The following is a 16182-nucleotide window of genomic DNA, read 5'->3' as shown; positions in this document are numbered from 1 at the left end:
AAAAGCACTGCGGCACCGCTTATTTAAGTCATTATTGGTGATTTGATTCTCCACACGAATGTGCGGTGGTTGAATCATAGCAAAGTGTTGCAGAGATTTGTTGACTTGCTGCTGGAGATAAATCGTTTTTTGAGACGAGGAATGTGGAGCATGAGAAGCTGTAGGATGATGCATCGATGTTGGACCTGGGATTTCTCACGGATTTGACAGGGAAACTGAACGAGCTCAACCACCAGCTGCAGAGAAAAGACAGAGACCTCGCATACATGATCAGCATTCAAGTTCACATGTTTACGTCAAATACTACTTTGTGCATACATTGTGTTGGACACGTGATGTGTGTAAAATACTTTTTTGAAGGTTGTCATAATAGGCTAGCTAACAGACATTCGCTTGCTTGATCGTTTAAGAATCAAAGCAGAGCAGTTGAAGTAAATGTAGTCATAGTCAAACACAGTCACAATCAAGCAAGCCATTGCGAATGTCCACGTCAGCTTGCAACTATAGCAAACAGACCTGTGTAATTACAACAGAGATCTGAGCAAAACAAATCTCACTCTTGGCACGTCTCTATTTACAGACTTAAGTCAAAAACCTAAAAACCAGTCAAAGTTACGGCTGATGTGTGATTGATTGTATGATGATGTATGATGACTGATTGTTTTCCATTGCAATGAGTGTGAGAGAACGGGAGCGGGATACAGCAGAATGTGTCCAAAACCAGGCCTGCATTTATTTATTTTTATTTGTATATTTTTGTATGCCGCTCCTCCTCCTCATGCACTCCGCATTATGATAAATAATGTGTGCACAAAACAAGATTACATTACATTATTTTATTTCTTCAATGTTTTAATGAAAATGGAGATTTAGCCTACTGGTGATAGTTGCTTTCTCTGACAACTGTAGTAAACAGACTTGTGTCAACAAATCTCACTTTTGTCGTGTCTTTATTCACAGACTTCAGTCAAAAACCAAAAATCCAGTGTGACTGGAGCGAGATGTGTTTGTTGTTGAAAGTACAAGTTCTCGAGCCAGCCAGGAGTTGAACATTTAATCTTAGGATATACTGTATGGTTGATGGGGGAGGGTAATCTTTTTCTTGATCGTTAGGGTTAGGGTCACTTTCATAGCACCCACATACTACATGACTTTGCTCATTGTATTATTCCTTCTCATGAAATAGACTTCCTATGTCCCTTCCCCCAAGTATTTGAGCAGATTGGGAGTGAGTAAGTGTTCATGTTAGTGTTAAACGCTCTTTGCTTTGTGGGCGGGTGGAATCAGGAAAAATAGCCAAAAAGTGAGGTGTTTACTTTACTCCATCTTCATCTCACATCACTTTGTGTGGTGGTGCGTGGTGACATAAGCACCTGCTACTGTAGATTGTAGCACATGATTGGATGAGTTGGGATTGACATACTGACAAATATATGCAACTCTTATCAGAGCTGTTTATAGGCCTCGTGTCATTAACCTGAGACCCGATCATTTCATGCTTTTCACTCACACAAACGACATTTTTTAACATTTACATTTTTGACATTTAGCAGACACCTTTATCCAAGCGACTTACAACAAGTACATTTGTCTAAAGTAAGTGAATCATCTATACATTAGTCATCATAAGAAAAATAAATCTATGCTAGGACCAGGTGGCATTGGCAGTCATAATGCTAGAGGAAGAAAGGATGATTATATATCTTTTTTTTTTTTTAACAGTAGAGGAACTGTACAGAGGGGTAGTCTGTAGGTATTTAGAAGGGACAGTCAAAATGTAACCTGAAGAGTTGGGTCTTCAGTCTACGATGGAAGATAGGTAGTGATTAACTACGTTAATCTCCCGTCAAAAGTTACCAGAATTGCTTGTTTAACATGTGATATGCAACACAGCCCTTGTAACATTTTAGGCAGCACCCCCCTCACTGTAGCCCCCTCATGTCTTTTCCTGTCCTTGATACTGTATATTAGCTTCAAAACATGGTGTACTTAGAGGCTACAGCAAAACTGCCCCATTTGGCTGTGATGAAGGTATATCTTCTCATGTGAGATCATCCTCCATTAGTGATGTAACGATTACAATTCACAATGTATCACATTACGTGAGCTCACTAGTGATCAAAATAATTGACTAAAATACTTTCCAGGATTGAAAAATAGTCTGATGGTGGTTATTACAGGACACTGTATCTGCTAATGTATTATCATTTCCATACAAAGCTGCCGTTGTCAAGACTATTGAATACTGGTAATGTTGCAATGGTTGTTGTTTTAACAATCTGGTAATATTAACTACAGTATATACCAGTAAATAATGTATTTTGACCCTGCTTTAAATACTGTAGGGACTGATGCTTATTTGCTTCAAAATGATTAGTGGCCTGGCTATTAATTCTTGTTAGAATTTTTACAATATTTTACTGTGTAATGTTGAAGGTGACTTTTGCAGGTGAAGGTGAAGGAAGATGATTTTTAATAGGGAATACAATATAAATGTTTTTGGTTTACTTTTTTCAAAACCTCATATAGAATGCCTCTAATCATTCCTAGAGCTCAATAGAGTAGCTTCAGCTCATGGGCAGAGAGGATGTGGTAAAGGCCCAATGCCTGAAGATGCTTCAAAACAGAAGGGAGTATCTTGGCAGAAGTGGGCAGGTATGTTATGCTAAACACATGGAAGATGACTGGTACTTTGACAGGGTACATTGAAATATGCCATTTAAAAATGTTTGAGGGAGCCAGTCCATGAAAACAAGGACAAACCTCAGCGCTCTATGGGCTTGTACACCATGTTGCTGGGTCAGGGGGTTTGCACAATGGGGCCTCTGGCGTGCAGGTATAAAAAGGAAGGTTTCAAACATGTAGGAAGTCAGTTCAGGACCAACAACAGCAGCAGCAGCAGAAGCAGCAGCACACTAAACCAAAATGACCTCCACTGACTTTAACATGATGGGCAAGGTAAGCAATGTGACATTTTCATGTTTTGATTTTCACAGATTATTTTACAGAGGATTCCACTTTCTGTGCACAAAACAGCCCTCATTGCGCAAAGTTACCCAAAATATAACTTGTTATGTGTTTAAAAAAAATACTTACTGTATGTGTCAACATTTTACTTGTCATTGGAATGTGAAAGTTACACTAAAGGCTCTTGTGCTCTAGTCTAAGAGCTTCAGCAAACAGTACTTTTCTGCAACACCTTTACTACCAGTGTGATTGAGAAGGGCGAAGATGTATCTTGCTATATGTTTGGATAGCTCATCAAATTTCCTTTTTCCATTCCTTTTTTTTCAGATTGTCTTCTACGAGGACAGGAACTTCATGGGTCGCTCCTACGAGTGTGACAGCGACTGTCCTGACATGTCTTCCTACCTGAGCCGCTGCCACTCCTGCAGGGTGCATAGTGGCTGCTTCATGGTCTATGACCGCACCAACTTCATGGGCAACCAGTACTTCATGAAACAGGGAGATTACTTTGACTACAGGAGCATGATGATGGGAATGAGCGACAGCATCCGGTCCTGCCGCATGATCCAAATGGTAAGCCTATTAAACAAAATGCTATTAGGTAGATAGATAAGTATTATTTATCTATCTATATAGAGGCTTAGTATATCTCTCCAAAATAAGATTAGCTTGTTTGTATTTTATGGTGTACACCTGTGTCCAGTCCTCGAGATGGAATATGATTTCTATGACACTACATAGCGAATAGAATGTAAAACAAACTTAATAATAACCCTGAGCTTTGAAAGGCACAATCTGGAATTTGTTCCACTGTCCGATTGGCATTTTATTATATATAGCTAATCCATTAGTTCTCGAAGAATATTACTTATAATGCTTAATGAGTTTATCACAACTGCCTTAAATTATCATAAGTAAAAATAAAAAATTTTCCACGTTTTAGCTAAACAAACAATACATAAACAATGTACATCTTAAAAATATGTATAAAACTATCATTTAAATATCATGGACTGAAGCTCTTGCATCCAGAGCCCTGTCTATGAGTTTGAGAGTGGTTACATGTTTTCCCCCAGCCCCATGGGGGAATGCAAGCCATTTGGCTGAAAAAGGTGCAATCCTTAATTTATTTAACTTGTGTACAATACAATTCCCAATAAAACATGTTCTTCCTCCTACTACAGCACAAAGGATCCTTCAGGATGAGAATCTATGAGAGGGAGAGCTTCGGAGGTCAGATGCACGAGATGATGGACGACTGTGACTCCATCATGGATCGCTACCAAATGTCCAACTGTATGTCCTGCAACGTGATGGAGGGCCACTGGCTCATGTATGAGCAGCCCCACTTTGGAGGCAGGATGATGTACATGGGGCCTGGGGAGTACAGGAACTTCAGACAGATGGGCATGGGCATGGGCATGGGCATGGGTATGGGCATGGGCATGGGCATGGGGGGTATGAGGTTCATGAGTATGAGACGTATCAATGAGTCCTGTAACCAGTGGTGAAAATGTAATTCATTAATTGGAGGAACCCTGGTGGTCCAGAGGCAAATTGAATGCTGAAATTGAAGTATTTAACACCAACAACAAATTAATTAATGGAACCCGGTTCCTGTGGGTTCCCCCCCATTTCCAGGGGCCATGATAAGCCTTTATGAGGCTTATCATGGACTCCTGTAACTAGACATTGCCTATCGACTGATGTAAGAGAAGTCATTGAATAAACATTTCTGACAAAGTAGTTTTTGCCAACAACATTTGTGAATCGACATGGACCCTTTGTCATATCCCACAGACCACATATGCTGATATGGTACAATTAATACATTTGATATTAGTCAAATTAGTATATTACATATACATAACATATACATGTACATGTACATATAAGTTGTCACCCCTTGCACAATGTTCACTTTGTGTTTGTGACACTTAAATTACATTAAATTAGGATTATTTCCCCCCACTGATACTGACACATTTTACTGCACACTTTCAAATTGAAAGAAATTGATTAAAAATAAAACACTGAGAAGACCTGTTTGTGCATGTATTCACCCCTTTGCTGTGGCACTCCTATAATTAGTTCAAATCCTAATATTTATTTAACAGGAGTGTTATGATCATAGTTTGCCCACTTTTTATACATTGTCTCCCTATTTCAAGCACCAAAAGTATTTCGAACAGATTAATATTATGTCCCAATGAATACTACTATTGTTTAGTATTTGGTTGACATTGACCACATCACAAGCTGGATATCTTCTCTGGTGATGCGCTGCCAGGCCTGTACTGCAGCCATCTTCAGTTGTTGTTAGTTTTGAGGTCTTTTTGCCTTAAGTCTCATCTTCAAATGAAATACAAGTTTAATTGGATTTATATCTGGATATTGACTTGGCCAGTCTTGGCCATTCCTACAGTAGGTCACGCATGTTGCCATCACAGTGGTGGGCTACCTCAATACCGCTGCTGCGGCAGATATTAGTTGTGAAGATGTGTGAAGTGCTGCCGAAAGCCACCAGCAGGTGGAGACAAGAGCTGTGAAGGATGTTTGAAAAGAAGGGTCCTTCCATTAGGGGTCCTTCTGTTGTAGAAATGACTGACCCGCCCTCTTCATGAATCCCTTTAATAGCCTATCTTGAAAATAATAATTTGGTTGTGTTCATTTAGGCATTTCCTATTGGACGAAATCATACATAATCATATAAATACATTCATTAAAATAATCAAGTTCTGCTTATGATCATATGAGATTAGTTATTCATAACAAATCAGCAGGACATAGACTTATTCTGTGCAGGATAATACTTTAAATTCAAATTACAAAAATAAACATTGATTGATTGCTTTCAATTAATACTGTCCTTGGGCTGCTAATGAATCAAATCAAGAGGCAACAACCCCTAACGTGCATAACAACATTTTGGATAGACAGTACTTTGCAAAATGTTTTTTTGTGACAATGTCTTTATCCAGATCTTTCCATGGACAGCCTGGCCTGCCCATATCAACAACTGGTCAGCTCTCCACTGCCTTCACAAATCCCAAAATAAAAAATCTCACTCTCCTCTGAAATATTTCTCTGTTTTGTAAACTCTTTTATATACTGGTCTTTTTATTTGTTTTCTTTATCACATCTTTCACTGTTGCATTGTGTGTTTTTAACTTGATGAAAAATGTGGTGTGACCCTGTGTGAAATGCTATTTTAAACTGATCTCAATATCTCATAATGGTTAATCAGTAGTAGCCTACAGGTGATGACAAATTTACACAGAGACAGGATCATACAGTGTCCTGCGTAAGTAATGTTCTTCTTAATGTCCATCTTCTTTTGGCTCTATACTCCAAAAGGTTGGATTTGAAATCAAGCAATTACTATGAAGTTAAAGTAGAGATTTCCAGCTTTTTTATACATAGTCACTCTACTTCAGAGCACCAAAAGTAATGGGACAATTTGCTTAACAGGTGTTTCTTATAAGTCAGTCACATCATTTGTGCAGGCATAGGAGAGCTGTCAATGTCTAGTATTGATTCTAGGTTTTGCATTTGCCTTAGGTGTCTGCTGTGGTGTCTGTCAACATGAGGACCAAAAAGATGTCAATGAAAGTCAAGGAAGCCATTATTAGGCTGAAAAATCTGAAAAGAAAATCAGAAACATAGCAAACAAAACCTTAGGCTTGCCAAAATCAACAGTTTGGAACATCATTAAAAAGAAAGAAAAGCACTGGTGAGCTCAGCAATCGCAAACAGGCTGGTAGGCCAAGGAAGACTTCTATAGTGGATGACCAAATAAAGCTCTTGCTTCGTAATGCATAATTAAGAAAAACCCCAAAGCAACTGTCCCACAGATCAGAAACACTCTCCGGGAGGTAGGCATGAATTTGTCAGAGACTACCATTCACAGAATATATCACCAGTTGAACTACAGGTGCAAACCACTGGTTGTCCTCAAAAAACAATACTAAAACACTTGCAGAGGTATGGAAAAAGGTCTTCTGGAGAGTTAAGACGAATATCATCAGTTGATTGCAAGGGGAAAGTTTGGAGAAAAAAGGATCAGCCAAAGATTTAAAGCATACCACTTAATCTGTGAAATATTGTGGAGGGGGTGTCATGGTTTGGGCATGTCTACTGTAGCTGCCACTAGAACTAGCTAACTTGTCTTAATTGATGATATAACTGCTGATAGCAGCAGCAGAATGTATTCTGAAGTGGACAGAAACATCTTGTCAGATCGAGTATTGGCCAACACCTTTTCCAAATCCAAATTAATTGGATGGCGCTTCATCATACAGTAAGACAATGACACAAAACATACTGCTATTAGACACGTTTTTCAGATCCAAAAAGTGGAAAGTCAATCTTAATATTTAAATCCGATTGAACATACATTTAATTTCCCAATGATAAGATTTTAGGCAAAAAGAGTGAAGCACCTACTTTGCCTAGCTGTACCAAGCGATTCGTTTTAATATGACCACGATATTTCATGTTCTTTCATCATCAACTTTATTGTCAGTACCATGTAGTGGCCTATACTGCACAGATAATCTAATATAAAGTACTGTAGTCTACTAGTTCCAGCTGTTTAATTGTTCCACACTGCTCACACATTCTCTGTGCGTAATCTGACTGGCTGCCCTGGAACCAGTGGCCACTAGGTTTTGCGGCATGCACACCAGATGGCCGATGCCAGAGTCTCAGTTGGGATGTTGTGTCATTCTGTGGCAAAACATATTCTGCTACAATTGTGCCTACAAGTGCACCCATCTTTCAGTGGCTGTTTTGACACCTCACACGCAGACACTGTCTCCACTTTGAGTTTAATTTCGGCAAAAGCTGTAACAAAAATCTCTGACCAGTTTGCAGAAGAAAAATATAAACAGTTAAAAGTAGCCATTCTATATATTTTGAATACAATGGTTATATCACGCAAACATAACAAGGTGAGCAGAGTTGTCCAGTGCCAATCTTTTAGCCTATTCCACCAATATCAGTAGGATTATGCGTGTCTCCAACAACTATTACGCACATCTCCAACGAGCTCTGGGCCAATTACACAATAAGCCTACTGTAATGAAGTGAACAAATGACTTCTGCATCAATAGCCTACATCCAACCAGAACCAGTCACTGATTTGGTATACAGTAGTAGGCTATACATAAAATATTGCATTGCATTCGAAGACAAGATTAGCAATGGCTTCTAATTAACTTGTCATTGCGGCTGTCCAAGTGGAATTGATTTGCGATAGTCAGTTCCTAATACAAATGTGTGAAGACCATGGCATATCAAGTAAAATCGTGGAACATTGTCTTATCAGCCCTATGCATTGTAACATCATATAGCACATCATTTGACAAATAACCATTGGAAACCATTGCCTAATACATCATTGCCATTTGTTTTGAGTTTGAGGCATATTTACCGGTGTAGGGCCTTATATGGTGGCAGTTACAATACAAAGGGTTAGCAAGGAATTTTGGCTATGTATTGTTCATAACAAAGCGTATCTTAATATTAATAATCTGAGTTTTGGTTTTATAGCAAGAATAGTCAAGTGAGAATAAATTGAATGAGGCTTTAATAATATTGTAAACTTATACAATTATTACAAGGCAAATACATCATAGAGAAATGTTACATTCTACCCTCATGGTAAATGATAGAGAGAGAGAGAGAGAGGGGTAGAGAGAGAGGGGTAGAGAGAGAGAGAGAGAGAGAGAGAGAGAGAGAGAGAGAGAGAGAGAGAGAGCAGACCAGAGGACAAAGAGAAATAATCTGTTCCCCAACATTCTGATTTTATACTCGACTTCCAACCATAGATTTAAATTGAAAGATGTTTGTAAGGGAACCAATCAGACATCAATCCTAGTCATATGACACCTCAGCATAGAAAACACATTGTAAACATCACAGAGACATCACAGTCATTTGGCCCATCGGGGGAAGGGATCTCAAGAAGAGGGGCATAATTGATGTCTCACCCTTTATCGTGTTTCCCCCCTTCACTGTGTAGACTGTGTTCTGGACAGACTGACAGGTCCGTTTGTGGGTAGAGTTTTATTAACAGGAACCCTGCGCATTGGAGTGTCAAAGGATGAACCACAGGCATAGGTCTGTGGACAGAGCTCAGTTTTGATATATTACCTAATTATTGATGTAGTCTAAAACAGGATCATAAGAAACATAGACATAGGCAAAACTCAAAACTGTTCTCCACCCGTCATTACACACTGTCTGCCCACAATTCAATATCCTATCTATATTGAAATATCAAAAAACATTATGCTTTCCTCTAAAATCAAGTGGCTATTTTCATTATCTAAGCTCAGATAGAGTTAGTTATTGAGCCAATGCACAATTATGTAGTCACATAATTTGTCCAATATGGTTCTGCCACCGGCCATGACAACTAAAATGCTATATATATTAGCCTAATAATAGTCCAACATATAGTCTAATATAAAGTCCTATATAGTCTATACATGGTTTATGTACTTTTTAAACAGTAGATGCAGCAATAGGCTTTGAGTTTCTTGGTAATGATTTGTAATAGCCATTTCTTTGCAGTCTCTAAACTTCAAACTCATAAACAACATAAACAGAGCGTTTGCAATAAAATGTGCTCACAATCATACCAAGCTTATCATGTAGTTATACCATCTTCCATATACTATTAATTGGAAATAGTCTAATGTTGATGACACGCCTCATATTTGTCTCATACAGTATGCAGACATCTTCCCCCTCACATTTTCTAACACAATATTAACAACTTAAATGTGTGTGTCATGAGGAACAGTAAGTCTAACCATTAGCTTGGCGCAAAGATGCCCCCAGGAGGTTGTTTTGCCAAGGTGTAATGCCCCCTGAAAAAGTGTGAAAAAGGCCCGGAGACTTGCTACCACTTTGCATTAGCCGTGCACTATCGTCACTGACCAATGAATATATTAAACAGTGATCTACTGTAGTTGTTATGGTCAATGCTTGATGTATGATGAAGTGCCAACCAATGAGTTTGGAGACATTTACTTGTATTTGAGCAGACAAGATGTTTTTGTACACTTCAGAATTTATTCTGCTACTGCCATTAGCAGTTACAGTACATTATCAATGCAGACAAGTGAGCCAGTTCCAGTGACAGCCATACATGCCCAATCCATAACACTCACCTCCACCATGTTCCACAGATGAGGTGGTATGCTGTGGATTGTGGGCTGTTACTTATTTCTCCACACATTCCTCTTGCCATCACTCTAGTACATGTTAATCTTCATCTGTCCACAAGATATTTTTCCAGAACTCTGCAGGGTCTAAGTACTATTTAGCAAACTGTAACATGGCCATCCTGTTTTTGAGGCAAACTAGTGGTGTTCACCTTGCAGTGTAGCCTCTGTAGTTCTGCTGGCAAAGTCTTCTGCCGATGGTTGTCTGTGACACATCTTTGCCTACGTCCTGTGGAGTGTTCCTGATCTGTCCGACAGTTGTATAGGTTTTTTTTCTTAAATATGGCGAGTATTCTTCGATCATCCACTGTAGAGGTCTTCCTTGGCCTACCAGGCCATTTGCTTACTAGAGTTAGGGTTAGTGTTCGTGTTTGCCTCATAATGACTTCCATGACTTTCAATGACACCTCTTTGGTCCTCATGATGACAGACACCAATGGCAAACTACCCGTCAAGCCAATTGTCCACATTTTTTTATGCACTGAAAAAGGGAGATTGGATTTTTTTTTACCACACAATTACCCTGTTGTGGATAATTTTTCATGTTCAGTAGACCTCATTTATCAACATGTTCCTAAATATAGACCCTATTGGATGATCCAAAATGTAAACCACTGTCAATTTCAATTTAATTTGGAAATGTAAACTTTGTGTCAAATGACTCGCTACAACTAGATAATGCCTGTACGAGTGGTCTCAAGCAGTCATACATTTTGTGGGGACCCACTAACATATTTGAAATATGAAAACTTAAGTGAATGCCGAAATGTTTGTGTAATTGCACAAACGAACAATTTACAGTTTGATAAATGAGGCCCAATATTACTACGATTTCCCCAGTCCAAGACCACCTGCAGATGTTTGGAATACTCTAAAGCTCTTGATACATTATTTCCTCCGGTAAAACAAAAATGGATATGACCAAATCAATTATTGGTTTATGTTTACATTCATTCTTCTGTCCAATTTGGGTGGATTTCAAACTAATGCACATGGCTAAACGTAAGGCGAATCATGTTTTATGTGGTTTGATCACATCTACAGTGCCCTGCGTAAGTAATGGGACAGTGAAGCATTTATCTTCTTTTGGCGATATATCTTTGGCTAGTTTGGATTTGAAATCAAACAATTACTATGAGGTTAAATGAGAGCTTCTCAGCTTTTATTTGAAGGTGTACATAATTTGATTTCACCATTTAGAAATGACAACACTATTTCAGGGCACCAAAAGCCAACAACAATTGGCTTGACAGGTGTTTCTGGTAAGCCAGGTCTTTTTAGTCACATCATTTGGGCATGCATAAGAGAGCTGTGATTGTCTAGTATTGGACAGTGAGATCAATGAATAATGAATAAAATGAAAGTCAACTCAGCAATCACAAACAGTCTGGTAGGCCAAGGAAAAGTTCTACAGTGGATGACCAAAGAATGCTCACCATGAAGAAAACTGTCCCACAAATCAGGAACACTCTCCAGGCGGTAGGTGTGAATGTGTAAGAGACAGCAGAATATGTCTACAGAATATGAACTACAGAAGCTTCACTGCAAGTGGCAAACCACTAGTTATCCTCAAAAAGGATGGTCAGGTTACAGTTTGCTACAAAGTACCTAAAAAGCCTGCAGAGGTCTGTAAAAAGGTCTTGTGGATAGATGAATTGAATATTATCATGTACCAGAGTGATTGCAAGTGGAATGTGTGGAGAAAAAAAGGATCTGCCCAAGATTTACAGTATACCAGCTCATCTGTGAAACATGGTGGAGGGGTGTTATGGTTTGGGCATGTATAGCTGCCACTAGAACTGGCTAACTTAATTGACGATGTAACTACTGATGGCAGCAGAATGTACAGAAGTGTACAGAAACATCTTGTCTGCTCAAGTACAAGCAAATTAATTGGAAATACAGTAAGAACAAAGAGTTTTTCAGGGCCAAAAGGTGGAAAGGTCTTGACTGGCTAAGTCAATACCTATCCAAGACAAATCCAATAGGTCATGCATTTCAGTTCCTGATGATAAGATTTTAGGCAAAAAGGCCTCAAAACAAACAACAACTGAAGATGGCTGCAGTACAGGCCTGGCTGAGTATCACCAGAGAATATACCGAGCATCTGGTGGGGTCAATGGGTTGCAGTATATGTTCCTGTATATTCACATTTGATTACCAGTAGCATCTGTCTAGTGAAAATGATGCTGTGTTAGAAGGAAAACAAATAATAAACTCGCATAATACAAAATAATCAAGCGTAAATAGTGATCACTAATTATTGATAATGCTCATATGTGTAGTAAATCCAGAGTGTTGTGTAACCTATGTTGTGGGGGTGTCAGGGGATGTTATGATCATCTTGTCTTTGGAATAATGTTGGTAATGTTAGTTATCATTAGTGTATACTGTATAACCTTTATTAGCAATTGCAAACCTAGATAGGCTATTCTTCTGAAAGCAGTCCACTATATTACCTCTCTGAAGAGTAAGTATTAGGCTGTATGGAAGAAGGTGCAAATTCTAAACAACCTGCCCTGTGCTGAGTGTAACCTATGTTGTTTGAAGTACACTAGCCCAACAAAGCTACTCTAACAGGAGTCAAAACAGAGTGTGCTGGAAAACCATTTTCAGCACTAAATATCTAACTTAAAACATTGTCTTTTTTTCACTTAGTTTCACTTTGTTCATGAAAGTATTCCGTTCATTGTGATCGGATGACAGAAGGTGGATGAGAGGGACAGGTGTAAAAAGGGCCATGGAAGATGACTGGCACTTTGACAAGGTACACTGAAATATGCCAAGTAATGTATTTTGAGGGTTCCAGTCCCTGAAAAGAAGAACAAACCTCAGTGCTCAGTGGGCTTCTATGCCATTTTTGCTGGGTCAGGTGTTTGAACAATGGGGCCTTTGCCGCTCAGGTATAAAAAGGAAGGTTTCAAACAGGTAGGAAGTCAGTACAGGACCAAGAGCAGCAGCAGCAGAAGCAGCAACACACTGAGCCAAAATGACCTCCACTGAGAACATGATGGGCAGGGTAAGCAATGTCAAATGTTCTTATAAATGTGTGAATGTTTAGATTTGTTTAACTAAGGACCCCTTTTTCTGTCCATAAAGCAGACCTCATTGCACAAAGTTGCCCAAAGACAAACTGTTTTGTGGACAGAATATGTTGCAATATTCCAAACTGTGCTGTTTCTGTACCTCACTTTACAATAATATGTAAAAATAAATAAATAAATAAATATATATATGTATATATAATGTGTCAACATTTTACTCTCATTCAAAGTAATATTAATTTGAATTGATTACAAAGAAGATTGTTACACTAAAGGCTCTTGTGCTCAGAGCATCGGAAAGCCTTACTTTCCGAGGCACTTAGCCGAGGCACTTTTACTATCTGTGTGATCGAGAAGGGCCCAAGATGCATCCTCTTGCTATGTATGTTTGGATAGTTCAACAAAAGGATTCTGTTTCTTTTCAGATTACCTTCTATGAGGACAGGAACTTCATGGGTCGCTCCTACGATTGTAGCAGCGACTGTCAAGACATGTCTTCCTACCTGAGCCGCTGCCACTCCTGCAGGGTGCACAGTGGCTGCTTCATGGTCTATGACCGCAGCAACTATATGGGCAACCAGTATTTCATGAGAAGGGGAGAGTACTCCGACTACATGAGCATGATGGGAATGAGCGACTGTGTCAGGTCCTTCCGCCACATCCCCATGGTAAGCATATGAGCATGACTAAATAATCTTAGGTAGATGGATAAGTATCCGTCTATCTATCTCTTTCTTTCCCTCAACATTCAGTTACTTTGTTGCCTTCATGGTCAGCCTAATATATTGGGGACTGGTAACAGGTATTACTACATATCAAATAGAGTAACATAGAAACAATCCTGAGCTTTTATCTGGGATTTCTTGTGCTTTTCAATGGTAATTCAATTTCATGATATATAGTCTTTGTAAGCTTGGTATGAGGTCAGCATGATAGGAATCAAGTATTGACTGTATCAAGACTGTATCAAGTATTCCGGCATGATCCCCATGGTAAGCCTATGACCATGTCTAAATGTTGTTAGGTAGACAGATAGACGGATACCGATACCTATTTAAATCCCTTACATGATCATAACTCAAAATATAAGGTTGTTGTTAGTAAAACATTTCTTTGTGAACAAACATATGTTTACAACTATCATTTAATTATCACAGACTTGCACCCAGAACTCTAAGAGTTTGAGAGGTCTCACATTTCCCATCTGTCAACATTATACCAAAACAAGAAGTGAGCCATTATGGATTGCACCGTGAACCACTGTGCAGTATATTTCCCAATAAAACGTGTTCTTCCTCCTACTACAGCACAGAGGAAACTTCAGGATGAGAATCTACGAGAGGGAGAGCTTCGGAGGTCAGATGCACGAGATGATGGACGACTGTGACTCCATCATGGATCGTTACCAGATGTCCAACTGTATGTCCTGCAACGTGATGGATGGCCACTGGCTCATGTATGAGCAGCCCCACTACAGAGGCAGGATGATGTACATGAGGCCTGGGGAGTACAGGAACTTCAACATGGGCATGGGCATGGGGGGCATGGGGGGCATGGGGGGTATGAGGTTCATGAGTATGAGACGTATCAACGACTCCTGTCACCATTGGTGAACAATATAATGACTTCATTGGGGGAACTCTGTGGGAAATTGAATGCTGAAATTGAAGTATTTAAAACCAACAAGAAGTTAATTCATGGAACCCTGTTGACGGAACCACTGCCTGTAAACAATACGAGAAGTCATTGAATAAAAATGTCAGACAAAAAATATTTTAGCCAGCAGAATTTGTTTACACTTAACATCCCATAACACTTTTGTCATATCCCACAGACCACATATGCTCATATGATGCAATTAACAGACCTCTGACACTATGCACATATGATACAATAAACAGATATGATATTGTAGTTCATTAATCCTGGAGAGCCAGACAATGTGCCTTACTATATTACATATTGAGTGTATTGGAAAAGACAATGTTCACATTTGGTTGCCTTAGAGTGTGAAATTGAAATGGCATTACATTAGGATGTTTTTCTACTGATCTACACAGCTTACTGGACACTTTCATAGTGAAACAAAACATTTTCAAAAATGTATTAAAAATAAAACATGACCTGTATTAGTACACATTATGTTATTTTTATTGAACCTTTATTTTAGTAGGGAATCCTATTGAGACCAATGTGTCTTTTACAAGGGAGCCCTGCATATGTATACTTTACAATCATATATCATACAAAACTACAACATTATAAAACACAATCAGGAAAAACAATCACATTTTTCAACAAAGAGGTCCTCGATCCAAATTGCCCGAGTGGCACCAGAACAAACAACTGTAAGGTACTCTGTTGATTTTTAAATTAGTGAGGTACACCAAAACTAAAAGCAAAGATACCCAATTTGGTGGAGACCTTAGGAACCTCAAGAGTTAACCAACCCAGAGAACGAGTTTGATCACTTATGTTCTTAGACTTCAGTAGCGAGTTATGCTGGGAGTTCATGCAATAGGAGAAAAGAGAGTAATGGTGCTATGTACAGGACATAGATTTTGGTAGATGACATCACTATAATCTAGCACTGGCATGAAGGTTGATAATTCGCTTTCTTCTGTTTATTGAAAGGCAAGATCTATTCCTATAAAAGAAGCCCACCGTAGCTTTTTAACAAGCTTCTCTGTATGTTTTCTAAAGGTCAACTCTGTCAACTTTGTCTAAACAAATGCCCAGGTATTTTTAAGCGAGGACACGCACAATGTGGGCACCACCCAATGTGCATATGCATAAATCATCAGATCCATTTTTCTTGATTTGGAAAATAACATGTACTTGGTTTTTCCAGCGTTGCAGCTCATGAATTGGTTAGAGCATGCGTGTCTGATGGTTGAGGAGAGCGAGTGTTCCACTAAGGAGAAACGACGGCGTAT

The 16182-nt window shown here is 39.0% G+C and overlaps 2 protein-coding genes across 2 annotated transcripts; both read left to right on the top strand.

Moving 5' to 3' along the window:
• Positions 1-2925: 2925 nt before the first annotated feature.
• Positions 2926-14859, top strand: LOC310802270 (gamma-crystallin M2-like; the record flags this gene model as incomplete). Its single annotated transcript, XM_083666560.1, has 3 exons — positions 2926-2958; positions 13672-13914; positions 14554-14859. 3 exons carry the CDS (start codon positions 2926-2928, stop codon positions 14857-14859), a joined length of 582 nt encoding a protein of 193 aa, XP_083522686.1.
• Positions 3232-4478, top strand: LOC310801552 (gamma-crystallin M2-like; the record flags this gene model as incomplete). The annotated part of the gene is made up of 2 exons (XM_083665623.1): positions 3232-3540; positions 4152-4478. The coding sequence occupies 2 exons, from the start codon at positions 3232-3234 to the stop codon at positions 4476-4478; spliced, it is 636 nt and encodes a 211-aa protein (XP_083521749.1).
• Positions 14860-16182: the final 1323 nt, after the last annotated feature.

Source organism: Argentina silus, assembly GCF_951799395.1.
Source record: "Argentina silus genome assembly, chromosome: 3".
Taxonomy (NCBI): Eukaryota; Metazoa; Chordata; class Actinopteri; order Argentiniformes; family Argentinidae; genus Argentina; species Argentina silus.
The sequence above is the reverse complement of the archived record's forward strand: the minus strand, read 5'-3'. Positions and strand labels throughout refer to the sequence as shown.